Below are 15,671 nucleotides of genomic sequence, written 5' to 3'. Positions count from 1 at the left end.
ATAGAATCATATAGTTAAAATTAAATTAATTCTTTGTACAGTAAAATTAATTATTTTAAATACTTGCTGATCTAATTTAAAAACTACTTTATGTAAATAATGTGTATTTTGAAGATACTGATTTCTGTTATTTATATGTGTGACCTCCTGAGTTCTTATTTAAATACCTTGATATTTATAAGTGTTGCTTATGTTCACAAACTGAAACCAAACAGTTCTGAATGTAACCTGGAAAAGTAAATACAAACGAGTTAACATTTAAATACAAGAGGACCCCACAATACGTTTCACAGATTTTTCTCTTACTCTTTAGAAAATAACATTTTGTATAATACAAGGTGACAAATATATTTGATGACATATCCTGTTCCTCCCTTAGATTTGGAAGCCTTCAATGTAAATTTCATTTTTACTTGCCTCGATTCACCCCTTTGAGTTAACTTGCCTGGCATTTGCACATAATCTCATTTGCAGAAAAATTATAGAGGGAAAAGAGAAAGTAGAATATTAAACAAAAACAGCCACAAACACATTCATGCCTTTCCAGGAAGTGATCAAATATAGGGCTTGATTTTTTTTTGTTTTTTTTTTTATGGTTTTTTTGTTTTTTTTGTTTTGTTTTGTTTTGTTTTGTTGTTTCATATATATTTATATATTTATATATATTTATATAAGGGTACATCAACTCATTTAAAAAACGGAAACAACACTCTCCCCCATTTTCTTTCATGCCCTTGATCTTCTTAGCACTCTGCAGTGGTCACTGTCACGTGACTAGCACACCTTTGGGTCTAGAGTGTAATCTGAAGAGCAGTGAATTAAATGTTAAGACAGTTAGACCCACCCCCACCCCTCCGCAGAGTTTACACATCATGCTGCCATTTAGAAGGGTAGAGATGGGGAATGAGGCGGGACAAGGAAGAGATTCAGGGCTCTGACTTGAGGGGCCTTCCTATGAACAAATGTTTCTCTCTCTCTCTCTCTTTCTCGCTCTCTCTTTTTTTCTCTCTTTCTCTCCTGTTCCCAAATGGCAATGCTGGCATTTGTCACACTGCTCTCTGAAGGCCAACATGGCCCGGATGTCCTAGGCAAGAACCCGAGAGAGGATCCAGTGTTCCTTGTCCCATCGGATAGATTTGTCCAAGCACCCCAAGGAAATGTTAAAAGCAAAATAAAATTTAAAAAAGAAATTAAAAACCCATTCTAAAACTAAACTAATGAAGCAAAAAAGGGGTTTCTATCTATACATCAGTCTCTTCTTAAAAAAAATGTAAATTTACAAATTCTAATGACATATAAAACAAAGTCAAAAAATGTAATGGTAAGAGACATGGTAAAACAGGAAGATACTGATGCTACAAAGAAATTCCAAAAAACATATGTACAAGACCCTGTTTTTCCTCGTGTTCTAGAGATTGTAATGCATGTTTTTAACAGCAGCAGTCGAGGATTTAGTTCCAGGCACTGGACTGCAGATTCCACTCAAACTCCCAGGGACTTGGGATGTCCCTTGCTTTTCTGTCACCAAATCACACTGGATATACTGGTCTCCCTTGGCAACAGCGGCAGGATGGCACTGTTTGTGTGGGCTTCGTCTGGATTCTGCTCCCTGCTCGACTTTGTCTGTGGCCGCTGCCCGTTGATGAGTGTCATAGGGATGTTACAGTAGGTATGCTGATTTCCTATGGAGGTAAGAGGCAGGGTGCCAGTAGGAGGTACGTCGTACTCATAGCTTCGGTAGTAGTGTTTCTGACGCATTTGTGAATGGTAAGTGTTGTGAAAGGTAGAACGGAGATCTGGATGGGCAGTGGCTAGAGCTGTGGAGGTAGCCGCGGCCATGGAAATGGCTGAGACAGTCTGCAGCTCTCCAAAAGGCCCCTGCTCACTGACATCTAAAGCCTGCTCGTGTGTAATGGGTTCTATCCTCTTAAAAGGCATTTCGTATTGTAAACGTTTCCAGAATTTAGAGTTCAACTTGTTGCATTTTGGTCCATGCCATTTAATAACCGTCAGGAGCTTAATGGTGTGCTTGAGGGCCTCTACCTCCTGGTAGTTCATAATTCCTCGCAGTTCACTGCATTCGATGAGAATGACTTTAATTTCTCCAGTTACAAGCATGTTGCGAAGTCTCGTCTCCAGCTCAAAGATGCTCCATCCCCTTCGAACTACATAATTTGGGGTCATGACAATAATCAGGCGCTTACTTTGATCTACACATCTTGCCACATCTTCAATGTATGCTACAAAGAGAAAAATATCAGAATGAGTGAACTGATCATTTGGTCCCAAAAGGCCTTGGCAGATTCTCAGACATTAAATGAAAATTGCTGGTAGGTAGGTAACAGCAATTTACCCACCAAATGAGAAGACCAAAATAGCCAATAATCACTTTCAATAGACTTGGTTAGAAATATTCTGCTCAGGTGCAAATGTCTCATTTGATTTCAAGGCTCATAGAATAAGACGCTGGATAGAATAATGAAGTATTTTCATTGGGGCACCAAAATTTAAAATTTCATGTGAGTACATGAAGAGCTTTCTTTTTCAAGAAACTAACAATTTAAAAAGATTTAAAGATACAATTTTAAAGTTAAAACATTAAAATTCTACATAAAATGATATTACTAAACAGATACAACAGTATTCAAACGACTATGCAAAGGAAGACATTAACTTACTTCCTGTTGGGATTAAATCCCTATCTGGTATAAACAACTTATATCCATAATGCTTTTCAAGCATATCAGGCAGGATTTCCAGTGCAAAACGTTCTTCCTCCCCAGTCTCTTGATTCCATTGGTCAGGATCCACTTTAGTATATGACAAATAGGCATCATAATCTTTATTGTCTGTCAAAAACATTACAGAATAAAGTTGAAATCATTACTCTAGAAAGAAAACAACAGTACACGAAAATACTCATAAACACCTTCCAATGTTCCATTCCTGGAAGAAGCCTTCATTAATTTTTATTAAACATTATGTAATACCAAATAATCTGAAATTAGCTTGGAGGTATAAAGTGTAGAAGTTTGATTTAGTTGTGTCTTCTCTAGGCTTAAAAGTATGACAAAATTAGGGCTGGAGGCATGGCTCTGTAATAGACCACCTGCTTAACAACTGTGAAGCTCTGAATTCAAACCACAGAACAGAAAAAAAGATAAAAAGAAACCACCCTAAAAACCTCAGAGCTGGGCACTGGTGGCTCAAGCCTGTAATCGTAGCTACTCAGAAGGCTGAGATCTGAGGATTGTGGTTCGAAGCCAGCCCAGGCAAAAAAGTCCCTGTGAGACTCTTATTTCCAATTGTCCACTCAAAAACTGGAAACGGAGCTGTGACTCAAAGAGGTAGAATAAAAGACCTTCAAAAAAAATGCTCAGGGACTGTGCCCAGACCCTGAGTTCAAGCCCCAAGACCAACAAACAACAACAAGAACAACAACAACAAAACTCAGATGAATATAAACACTGGAACATTAAGAGCATATTCAGAAGTCAGAAGATATGTGATCATCTGATCCATTCATACCAATAAGTTCAGGGTGGATATCACCTTTCCTTACATGGCATTGTCCTGGTCACTTTCCAGCCTTTTCATGGATGCCTCTCTTCTAAGCCTCTCTTCTAATCTATGAATGATGTCATTCTGCAGGATTTTTCCTGTGGCCCACTTCATTTCTCTCTCAGCTCATTTTCTATTAGAGAATTTCCATTCTTCCCATAACATCAGTAATCATTTCTATGTAAATACTTCTTAACTTTATGTCTAGCACCATTCTCTTTCTCTTATAACTCGGTTTCTCACTCCTATGTGCTTAATTTGGATGATCACAGCATGTACCTCACAGTTAACATAAGTACGATATACCAAGATTCTGATTGCAAATTGTTATCCATCATTTGCTTCATTTTAATTTTAACAATAAAGCAATTACATTTCTTTTCATCTAAACTTCAAGTGCGTGTTCTACTTGCTTCTACCCATATCAAAACTACTCTCTGGGACATTGTTGGCCTTCTATTTCCTCCTAGGCCAAGCTCTACTAATTTCTTAGCTGTACTATTTTACATGATCTTCACTTTTCATTACCTTTTTCTTTTTCAGAATAGAGCAATCAAATTTACCTTCCCAAACATCACCTCTGACCATGCTTTATGGTAGCTCAAAAAATATCTCACTACAGATCATGTAAATTATCAATAGCTATATCTGCAGTTTATTTTCCTTAAAGCTGAGCCTATTTTGTCTCAGTTACAAGTAGAGAGAGAGAGAGAGGGAGAGAGGAGAGAGAGATTTGTTAATCTTTTTTTTCTCTCAGAATCCAAAAGATGCTTGTCTTGGATATATGATTAAGGATTGATAGGTTTTCAAATGTATCTGTTGATGAAATGAATTAAATGAATTACTAGGAGGTGTGGTCTCTGTTTTGAAAGATTCCTTTGGAATATTTTGGAACTGTAGTTCCTTATTGTTGTTCTTTTATTTTTTATTTTTTTATTGTGAGAATACCATACAGAGGAGTTACAATTACATGGGCAAGATAATGAGTACATTTTTTGGGGGGGGGTCCTGTCATGGGGCCTGAACTCTGGGCCTGGGCGCTGTCCCTCAGCTCTTCAGCTCAAGGCTAGCGCTCTACCACTTGAGTCACAGCGCCACTTCCGGCTTTTTTATTTTTTGCTTATGTGCTGCTGAGGAATCCAACCCAGGGCCTCAGGCATGCAAGGCAAGCACTCTACCACTGAGCCACCTTCCCAGCCCATGAGTACATTTCTTATCAAGCATTGTTGCCTCCTCTTTGTTTCCACTTCACATCCCTTCCCATACTCCCCCCAGCCCCCCACCCAATCCTCCCCACCCAATCCTCCCCGCCCCACCAAAGTTGTTAAGTTCCTTTTTCGACAGAACGACTTATATATCTCATTGTTGCAATGGATCCACATGTATCCCCAGTTAAATGATTTGTTTTTTCCCTTCCTCTCCACAAATTATACCAACATCAAATACAGTGAAAGCATGAGTTATACCGAGGGGGAGGGACATATAAAGCAACAAAGAATTCATCTTATACATATGTTAGAAACAATTGCATGAAAGAAAAAAATATTTGAATACTTATCTTGGGGTTCATTCCCCTAACATTACCTTATCTGACCTTTTCTGCTTGACTCAGACATATACTAGTTATTGCAAATAAGGGAAACCATGGGACCTATGTTTCTTTGGGCCTAGCTTACTTCTCTTAATATAATTTTTTCCAAGTCTTTCCATTTCCTAACAAAAGGGGCAATGTCATTCTGTCTGATGGAGGCAGAGAATTCCATTGTGATATATACCACATTTTCTTGATCCACCCATCTACTGAGGGGCATCTGGGTTCCATCTCTTAGCTATGGTAAATAATGCTGCAATAAACATAGTTGTGCTGGTAGCTTTAGTATGGTCTTGTTTGTGCACATTTGGGTAAATGCCCAAAAGTGGGACTGCTGGGTCATAGGGGAGCTCTATGTGGAGTCTTTTGAGGAAACTCCATACTGCTTTCCAAAGTGGTTGAACAAGTTTACACTCCCAGCAACAATGTAGTAAGGTTCCTTTCTGTCCACATCCCCTCCAGCATCTGTTGTTATGAGAGTTCTTGATTATAGCCATTCTAACTGGGGTGAGGTGGTATCTCAATGTTGTTTTGATTTACATTTCTTTTATGGCTAGAGAGGTCGAGCATTTCTTCATGTGTCTATTGGCCATCCTTCTTTCCTCTTCAGAAAAGTTTCTCTTTAAGTCGTTTAGCCCACTTATTTATTGGGCAGTTGTTTCTTTGAAGATTTGTTTTTGGGGGACTTAATTTTTTAAGTTCCAGGTATATTTTAGATATGAGACCCTTGTCTGTTGTATGGCTAGTGAAGATCTTTTCCCATTCCGTGGACTTTGTATTGATCTTGCTAGCTATGTCCTTTGCCATGCAGAAGCTCTGCAATATCATGCAATCCCATTTGTCCAACCTTTCTTTGATCTGTTGTGTTTCTAGGTCTCTATTAAGAAAATTTTGGCCTGTGCCAAGGAGACCTAGGGTTTCTCTTATTCCATCCTGTAATGTTTTCAGAGTGTCTGCTTTGACTTCGAGGTCTTTGATCCATTTGGAGTTGATTCTGGTGCAGGGTGATATATAAGGATCTAGCTTTAGTTTTCTACATGTAGTTAACCAATTTTGCCAGCACCATTTACTGAAGATGCTGTCTTTCTTCCATTCTATTTCTTTAGCTCCCTTATCAAAGATTAGATGGCTATAGGTCTTTCGGTTCATTTCTGGGTTTTCAATTCTATTCCATTGGTCCTGGGGTCTGTTCTTGTGCCAGTACCAAGCTATTTTGATTACTATGGCTTTGTAGTAGACTTTGAAATTCAGTATTGATATTCCTCCAGCACTGTTCTTTCTGTTAAGGATCATTTTTGCTATTCGGGGTCTTTTATTGTTCCATATGAATTTTTGGATTGCCTCTTCTATTTCCTTGAAGAATGCAGTTGGAATATTGATAGGTATCGCATTGAATTTGTAGATAGCCTTGGGCAGTATTGCCATTTTCATGAAGTTGATCTTTCCAATCCAAGAGCTTGCGAGATTTTTCCACTTCCTAAGTTCTGTTTTGATTTCCTTTTTCAAGTTTTTAAAGTTTTCATCATAGAGGTCCTTCACTTCTTTGGTTAAGTTAATTCCTAGGTATTTTATTTTTTGTGGGGCTATTTCAAATGGAGTTGCTTTCCTAATTTCAGCCACACTTTTCTCATTGTTGACATACAGAAAAGCCATTGACTTTTGAGGGTTAATTTTATACCCTGCTACTTTGCCAAAATTTTGAATCACCTTGAGTAATTTGGGAGCAGAGTCCATGGGATTCTTTATATACAAGATCATGTCATCTGCAAGAGGGAGTGTTTTACTTCTTCTTTCCCTATTTGGATCCCCTTTATGTTTGCATCTTGTCTTATTGTTGGAGCTAAGCATTCTAATACTAGATTGAAGAGCAGTGGAGAGAGTAGGCATCTTTTTATTCTTCCTGAGTTTAGAGGAAATGGCTTTAGTTCTTCAACATTGGGTATAATGCTGGCTGTAGGTTTGTCATATACAGCCTTTATTGTATTGAGGAATGTTCCATAGATTCCAAATTTTTCCAGAACCTTCATCATAAGTGGGTGGTGGATCTTGTCAAATGCTTTTTCTGCATCTATTGAGATAACCACGTAGTTCTTATCCTTGCTTTTGTTGATGTGATGAATTGTGTTAATTGATTTGTGTATATTGAACCAGCTTTGCATCCCTGGAATGAATCCTATTTGATTGCGGTATATGATTTTTTGGATGAATTGTTGAAGTCGATTGGTCAAAATTTTGTTGAGAAGTTTTGCATCAATATTTGTCAAAGATAAGGGTCTATGTTCACTTTATTTGATGAGTCTCTGCCTGGTTTTGGAATGAGGGTTACTATTACCACTTTGAAGGCCTTGTAGAATTCCGCTGTAAAACCATCTGGTCCTGGGCTTTTCTTAGATGGGAGGTCTCTTATTGCTGTGTATTTCAATGCTTGATATGGGCCTTTTAAGATGGTTTTCCTCATCTTGGTTTAGTTTCAGCATGTCAATATTTGCTAGGAAAAGGTCCATTTCTGCCAAGTTCTCAAACGTATTAGCATAAAGGTTTGATGAGTATTCCCTTATAATGTTCTGAATCTTGGTTGTTTCTGTGGTGATGTTTCCATTCTCATCTCTGAATTTATTTATTTGGGTGTGTTCTCTTCTTTTTCTGATAAGATTTGCTTAGGGTCTGTCAATTTTGTTAATTTTTTCAAAGAACCAACTCTTTGTTTTGGTGATTCTTTCTATGTTTTTTTGGATTCTAATTCATTTAATTCTGATTTCATTTTAATTATTTCTTTCTGTCTACTGGGTTGGGGTTTATCTTGCTGCTCTTTTTCAGGGAGGCTCAGGTGTCTCATTAAATTGTTGGTTTCAGATCTCTCCAATTATTTGATGTAGTAATTCAGAGCTATAAACTTGCCTCTGAGTACTGCCTTTGCTGTGTCCCAGAGGAACTGGTAATTTGTGTGTTCATTTTTGTTGAATATCATGAACATTTGAATTTGGTTTCTAATCTCTTCCATGACCCACTGGTGATTCAGCAGTGTGTTGTTCAGCCTCCATGTGTTACAGGGCTTTCTTTGTGGCTTTTGGTGTTGAGTTCTAATTTTATTCCCTTGTGATCTGAGAGAATTCAAGGTATAACTTCAATGTTTCTGAATTTGGACAAGTGTGCTTTGTGACCTAAAATGTGGCTTATTTTGGGAAATGTTCCATGTGCTGCTGAGAAGAGCATGTATTCTGATATGTTGGGTGAAATATTTGGTAGATGTCTGTTAAATCTAGTTGATCTATGCAGTTGTTTAGGTCTGTGGTTTCTCTGTTGAATTTTTGCCTAGTTGATCTATCTAGTGGGGATAGTGGTGAGTTAAAGTCCCCAACAATTAATGTCTTTGGATCTATGTGAGATTTGAGAAAAAGTAGTGTTTATTGGATAAATGTGGGTGCTCCATTGTTTGGCGAATAGAGATTTAGAATTGTAATATCCTCCTGAAGGAGGATATTATTATGGAGCAACCTTCTTTATCTCTTCTAATTTTAATTTGAAGTCTATTTCATCTGATATTAGGATTGCAACTCCTGCCTGTTTATGGGGGCCATTTGCTTGGTAGATTTTGTTCCAGCCTTTCACATTCAAAATGTGTTTCTTTTTATGAACAAGGTATGACTCCTGAAGGCAACAGATAGAAGGATCTTGCTTTTTAGTCCAACTAGACAGTCTATGTTGCTTAATTGGAGAGTTAAGCCCGTTAATGTTAAGAGATAGTACTGAGAGTTATTTGGAGTTCCTGCCATTTTATCCACCTTCTTGGGGGCTGGGGCAACTGGGTTCTTCCTATGGTTCATGGATTCTCAGTTTGGGTGCAGTTTCTAGGTCTTTATTGTGGTCTTGTTGGTTTTCTATGTGTAGGACATCTTTAAGAATCTTTTGTAGGGCTGGTTTGGTGGAGATGTATTGTTTCAATATTTCTTTGCTCTGGAAGTTTTTTTATTTGAACTTCGGTTATGAAGGAGAGTTTAGCTGGGTACAATATTCTTGGTTGATAGTTGTTTGTCGTTAGGACATGGCATATATCATTTCAGGCTTTTCTTGCTTTGATTGTCTCTGCTGAGAAATCTGAGGTGATTCTAATTGGTTTCCCTTTATAGGTGATTGATCTTTTCTCCTTGACAGCTTTAAGGATCTTTTCCTTGGTCTGAATTGATTCTGTTTGGTTTTTATTTTGTGGTGGGATGTCCTGTTCTGGTCTGGTCTATTTGGAGTTCTAAAAGCTTCTTGTATTTGAATAGGCCTATCTTTTTGCATGTTTGGGAAGTTCCCTGCTAGGATCTCTGCTAAGTGCTCCTCTACACCCATTATCCTCAGATTAGGCCTTCTGATGGTGTCTTCCAAATGTTGAATAGATCTATCATATTTCTTAGATTTGTCTTGGATGGTTGTATGTTCTTCTTTATAATATCTAGGCTGTCTTCATTCCCCGAGATTCGGTCTTCTCCGTGGTCTAACCTATTATCAAGACTTTCTACTTTGTTTTTTACTTCTTTTCCTCCTAATTGGTTGGCTTTGATGGCTTCAAATTCTTTGTTGGAACTTTGTTTTAAATCTTGTAAGAACTTCTTTACTTCCTTAATTTGGTGTTCTGTGTTTATTCTCAAATCACTTAGTTGATTTGTTATGGTTTCCTTGGACTCCCATTCCTTCTGTTGGGTTCCATTCAGCATTCTCTTTGTGGTCTCCCTGATTTCTTTCAGCACTCTGTTTATAGATTCCATGAATGTCTCCATTGATCTTTGTCTATACTCATCCTGCTCTCTCAATTCCTGTATTACTCTTTGATTAACTTCCTCACGTTCACACAATTCCTGTAGTTCTCTTTAAGTGTTCTCAGCCTGCTCATGCCATTCCGGACTTTCTCTTTGTCTGTTCTCAGCCAGCTCACACAATTCCTATGTTTCTCTTTGACTGATCTCAGCTTGTTCATGCAATTCCTTTATTTCTCTTTAAGTGTTCTCAATCTGCTCACGATATTCCTGTATCAATCTATGAGTAGCTTCCTCATGCTGATGAGACTCCTGTATTGATCTTTGGTTTGCCTCCTCTCTTTCCCTATCATGCTCACACAGAGACCTTTGCAGGTTTTCACTCTTTTCATTTACTTTGTTTACCTGTAGTGTTTGTAGAGCTTTTTGGGAACTCTCCTCTGGATTATTTATTGTCTGTTCTATCCCTTGATTGTCATGAGTGGGAGTTAAGATCCCAGGACTTACCATTTTTCTTATGTTTTTACAGCTTGTTCTGCCCATTTGGAATGAGAGTAACACCAGTTTTGTGCTAGAACACTATTTTAAGGCAAGCATCAACTGAAGTCCATAGTTGCACAGTCAAAAGTCTGAAGATACAATCTAGTTCAAGAGATACAATCTATTCAACATCAAACAACTCTGTCTTAATGGCCTAAGAACAGCAAAGGAGAATTTGCCAGCCAGAAATTATTAGGTTTAGGGAGAATGTGGGGGAAAATAGGATTAGAGGGATGTGGAATGTGAGGGGAGAGTGGAATAAACCAAGTCCTAATCTCAAAGAGGAAAAATGGTTGGACAGGATTATAGCAGAGAGAGAAAAAAAGAAAAAAAAGAAAAAAAGAAAAAAAAGAAGAAAAAGAAGGAAAAGAAAAAAGAGACAAGAAAAAATGGTAAAACAAAAATTTAAAATTAAAAAGTGAAACCCTTAAAAACTGCAAGTTTGAAGAAGTAGTATTCAGAGAAGAATGGGGATGGGATGAGACGAGGGGAGGGACAGAAAGGAGACATGAAAAACTAAAAAATAAAAATGTTTAAAATATTATATGGGTATAAAGAGGTAATACTGCTATTAAGGAATTCAAGTCTAAGTGGTTTTGAATTGAGTAATAAATTTCTGGATTAAGTTTATACAAAATGGGGGGATAAGATCTAATAATGATGATGGGTATATCTGAGGATGAGCAGAATAGCAATTAAGTCATGCAGAAAAGAATGAAAGAGAAGTGAAAAGAATGAGAAAAGAAAGAAAAAAGGATCAAAAGGTCAGTAGAGAATAAAAAAAATCGCACACATATACACCTAAAATAAAAATTATACAAGGAAGAAAAGTAAAATAATAGAACACAAAATTTAAAAAAAATAAAAATTAAAAATAAGGTACGGATAAAAAGAAAGTTCTTTGGTTTTTTTTTGGGGGGGTGGGAAGATACTGTGTCTCCCTTGTGTCAGTAACCAGTCTGTTGGTGTAATCTCTGGTCTGCTTTTGGTGTTTGGTTTTCCTGTGGCTTGATTGGTTAGTCAGTTTGTTTGGGCAGGCAGAAAAATGCTCTGCTTTACCCAGGATTTTGTGATCCTCCTCCCAGGCTAGTTCAGTGGGAGCCAGATCTGTTTTGAGTATCACAAAAGAGGGAGATGGCTGTTTCCTCTAGTTTGGAGATGCTGAGATGAGGGTAGGTTCTGGGTAGAGTTGAGGCCTTTCAGCAAACAGTAGCTTTTCCCAGAGGGGCTAGCTTCTGAAACACTCAAAGAGCCCAGTCTGGAGCCATTCTCAGGGTTTATGTTTACTGAATTTCAATTGATTGTCAAGGCTGCTGTAGGGAGGGGCAGCCTCTGGCTCTGTTTACCCAGTGAAGAAAGCCACTCCTTGGAGGCAGAGCTTTCTCTGGCTGTGCTGGATGACTTTTTCCTGGGTGGAGCTGAGCCTGGCAGGTCAGGTTAGATTCTTGTGACCTGCTAAATGACTCTTGTTTTCTTCCAAGGCCTGAGTTGGAGCTAGCTGCTCATCTGGGCCTTTGTCAGTGTCATAGATGGAGATCTCCAGTAGTGGGGTGGGGGATGGGTGGCCTTCCCTCCTCTGCTCCCTGAGAAGGAGTAACATGTCAGGCTTCTACTCATGCCACCGGAGTGGAGTGTTGAGTGGAGTGTTGGTTCCTGGGTCATCTCTAGTCTGTGATCTGCAGGATGAATATATCTGTTCCTTATCAGTTCTTGCTGGTGTTGAGTAGAATCTGCTTGCCCACCGCATCTGGCGCCTTTGTCCCAGACTCTTCTTGTTGTAGGTCTGGCGGCTATGGCTGCCGCCGCAGCTGCAACTGCTCCCGCATCTGCTGGCAAGTGCTCAGATCTGTCTCCTTGCTTGGATTTTCCCTCTCTGGCCTAACTCTCTGTCCTGTGATGGCACACTTGGTGTGATTCTCTGGCTTAGGACTGTTCACTGGAACTCTAAAACTGCTTTCTATGGGAGAGCTTGTTTAGCCTCCAGATTCTCTTCCGCCATCTTCCCGGAACTCTCTCCTTATTGTTTTTCAAAGAAAGCCACATGACTCATGTAAACGCCTCTGAGAAAATGTTTTTCAGACTTGAGCACGAATAAATATTTACAAGACTTGTTAAAACATAGACTGCTGGCCCCTAACTCTAGTTTTCTCATTCAGTAATTCCAATATAGGTCCTCAGGATTTTTATGGCAAGCTCCCAGAAGCTGATGCTGCTAGTCAGCAACCACATTAAATCTGTTCTGGAGCAGAGTGCAGGCATGCAGAAGTCTCGCTAACATCAGGCAACTTCAGCCAGCTACCAGGTAATTAATTACCTGGAGTGCTAGAGTAGCATTTAAACCTTTCCCCCTCAACTCCATAATATATTTTCTTAATATTCAGATGGTATACACTCTAAACAATAGTGACAATCCACATTTTTATGATAAAGAGGATAGTGTTGGGTATGGTGTTCTTCACCTGTTGCTTCAGGTGCAATTTCAAGATTCTGCCAGAAATGCAAAGCTAAGATATAGAATCAACCCAGGTGCCCCTCAGAAGATGAATGGATCAAGAAGATGTGGTATATATAATACACACACATATATATATATATATATATATACACACACACACATACATGTATATGCACATATACATATACATGTATATCTATATACATATACACATATGTATATATACACCTATATCCATATATATATACATACATATATACATACATACATACATACATACACACAATAGAATTCTATGCTTCCATCAGAAAGGATGACACCACCTCATTTGTAAGGAAATGGAAAGACATGGAAAAAATCATATTAAGTGAAGTAAGCTAGACCCAAAGAAACATAGGCTCCATGGTTTTCCTCATTTGCAGTAATTACTATATGCCTGGTATAGTCCTAGCAGAAGATCACAATAGCCCAATAGCCATGTACATACGACTATATAAAATGATGATAATTTAAATGATCTCCATGATATGGAAACAAGAGATTTTTGTGTGGTGGTTTTCTTTTTCTTTTTTCTTTTAGTGTTCTGTTTGCAGTTATCTCTTTTGTCTTTCATTTTTTTCCTCCTCTGGTTTATTCCCCATAGTCACTGTTTTTGCTTATGATACCCTTCATCTTATAAAATAGTTTATCTGATTTGGTGTAGGGAAGGGGAATCACAGAAACAGTGGGACAATGTATGAATCAATGCAAGGGCAATACTTACTAGAAATTATGTTGGAAATGAACTTTACAACATAGCAGGGAGTGGAATAGGGGGAGGGAAAGCATGAGAAAAATGAGGGAGGGGGTAACACTGTTTGACAAGAAATGTACTCATTACCTTACTTATATAACTGTTATCCCTCTGTATATCACCTTTACCATAAAGTAATATTTAAAAAATAAAATAAAACAGACAACAAACAAAAACCCAAGATCAAATCCATCAACTAATTGTTTCGTTACTTGAGGCCAAACAACAGGTCCTTCAGATTTTCCTCCTTACAATGACTGAAACAAATTTAAAAACAATAATTTTTTAAATATATTTTTTCAAAATTATGTTTTAAAAATTTGAGGGGTTTATAAACCATAGCAAATGAAAGCATGGATTTAAAATATTATGAAGAAAGGCTTTATGTGGTGCCATACACCTATTATTTTAGGAGAAGGTTTACAAGTTTGAGGTCAGCCTAGAATACATGGTAAGACCTTGTCTCGAAAATACCTTGAAGGGGGTGACATTGATCAAGATTCATTGTATTTATAAACTTGTTTGTTAAATGGCACCTCATTTATACAACTACTTAAAGATAATAAAAAAATTGTGATAGATGATAGATATAAAATGGGAGAGAGGGGCTGGGAAGGTGGCTCAGTGGTAGAGCGCTTGCCTTGCATGCATGAGGCCCTGGGTTTGATTCCTCAGCACCACATAAGCAAAAAGAAAAAAGCCAGAAGTGGTGCTGTGGCTCGAGTGGTAGAGCGCTAGCCTTGAGCTGAAGAGCTGAGGGACAGTACCCAGGCCCAGAGTTCAGGCCCCACGACCAGACCCCAAAAAAAATAATGGGAGAGAGAGTTGGCCAGGCATGATAGTGTGAATCTAGAATACTAGATACTTGAGAGGCTGACACAAGTGAATTACTTGGGTCTGAAAGTCCCAGATCAGCCTGGGCAATACAGGACAGACATCTCAAAAACCAAAGCAGAACCCAAAGGAAGCAACAAAAAAGCAAAGACACAAAAGTTAAAATATTATTAAGTAATCTTTATGGGCAAACTTGAAACTGTACCAGGAATAAAAATGAGCTTAGAAAGTCGAAGCATAAGCATATCTTTCCTTTTAAGATATGAGAAAATATAAATCTCAATGCTCTTTAAGAAGATTGAGAAATCAAAGGATTCATAGGTATTTAGAGTAAGACAGCTTTTTTAACAAATAGAAAATGAAATCTGACAATGCATTATTCAAGAGGAATGTGATAGCTATATTGAATCTGTACTAGGATAGAGATTTGCTGACAATAGAAATGGTTTAAGATTGACATCCAGGTCCTTGGCAGATTTTTAACCTTTAAATATCTATTGAATAGTTGTCAGATGTCTTTAGTAGTTGGCCGTTTCTTCTTTTTTTTCTGACCATTCTCAAATATTTATAAATCACATAGTGAAATTGACCAGAGACAGAGGCCATTATTTAGTAAATGGGTTAGCAAAATAAGACTGGATATATTGTGTACTTTTTATTACAGAAAAGTCATTTTATGTGTGTAGGGTTACCATATGAGCTCAAAAAACTATGGTAACTATAAATTGCCATTGATATACTTTGAGTAAATGATAGTTTTCGAAAAGTAAGTCATTTCCCATGTCTCACAGGAGATATGTTTGTCTTCTAATGTATAATCATAATTTTAAAATATAATTTTTCAGTAACAATATGATGTAAAACTAAGTTATAATATTTTAATGAGTTCGCATGAATCTACTTAATTTTAATATTTTGATTTTGTGATTATTATATGTATGTTTTAATAGATTTCAGTCTATTTTCTTATTTTTTCTTTTGAAATGGCCAGAGATTGAACCAAGAATCTCACACAATGTTAGGAAGGCTCCCTAGCTAACCTGTATTTACTTTTCATTTCAATTATTTTTTTTAATTTTATTTTATTTTATTTGTGAACATACTGTACAGAGGGGTTACAATTGCATGGGCAGGATAATGCGTACATTTCTTACCAAG

The 15,671-nt window shown here is 37.6% G+C and overlaps 1 protein-coding gene across 1 annotated transcript in view; it reads right to left on the bottom strand.

Annotated features, from left to right (window-relative positions):
- Positions 1–592: 592 nt before the first annotated feature.
- Positions 593–15,671, bottom strand: part of Il1rapl1 (interleukin 1 receptor accessory protein-like 1) — a 1,198,232-nt gene continuing 1,183,153 nt past the window's right edge. Inside the window, exons 10-11 of the mRNA XM_013026494.1 lie at positions 2,679–2,849; positions 593–2,240 (exon numbers count right to left, since the gene is read on the bottom strand). Coding sequence (XP_012881948.1) covers positions 1,522–2,240; positions 2,679–2,849 — 890 coding nt within the window. The 3' untranslated portion in view covers positions 593–1,521. The remainder of the gene's footprint in view (positions 2,241–2,678; positions 2,850–15,671) is intronic.

The sequence above is a fragment of the Dipodomys ordii genome, unplaced genomic scaffold, assembly GCF_000151885.1.
Source record: "Dipodomys ordii isolate 6190 unplaced genomic scaffold, Dord_2.0 Scaffold94, whole genome shotgun sequence".
In the NCBI taxonomy this organism is placed as follows: domain Eukaryota; kingdom Metazoa; phylum Chordata; class Mammalia; order Rodentia; family Heteromyidae; genus Dipodomys; species Dipodomys ordii.
This window is presented reverse-complemented; position numbering and strand designations above follow the sequence as displayed.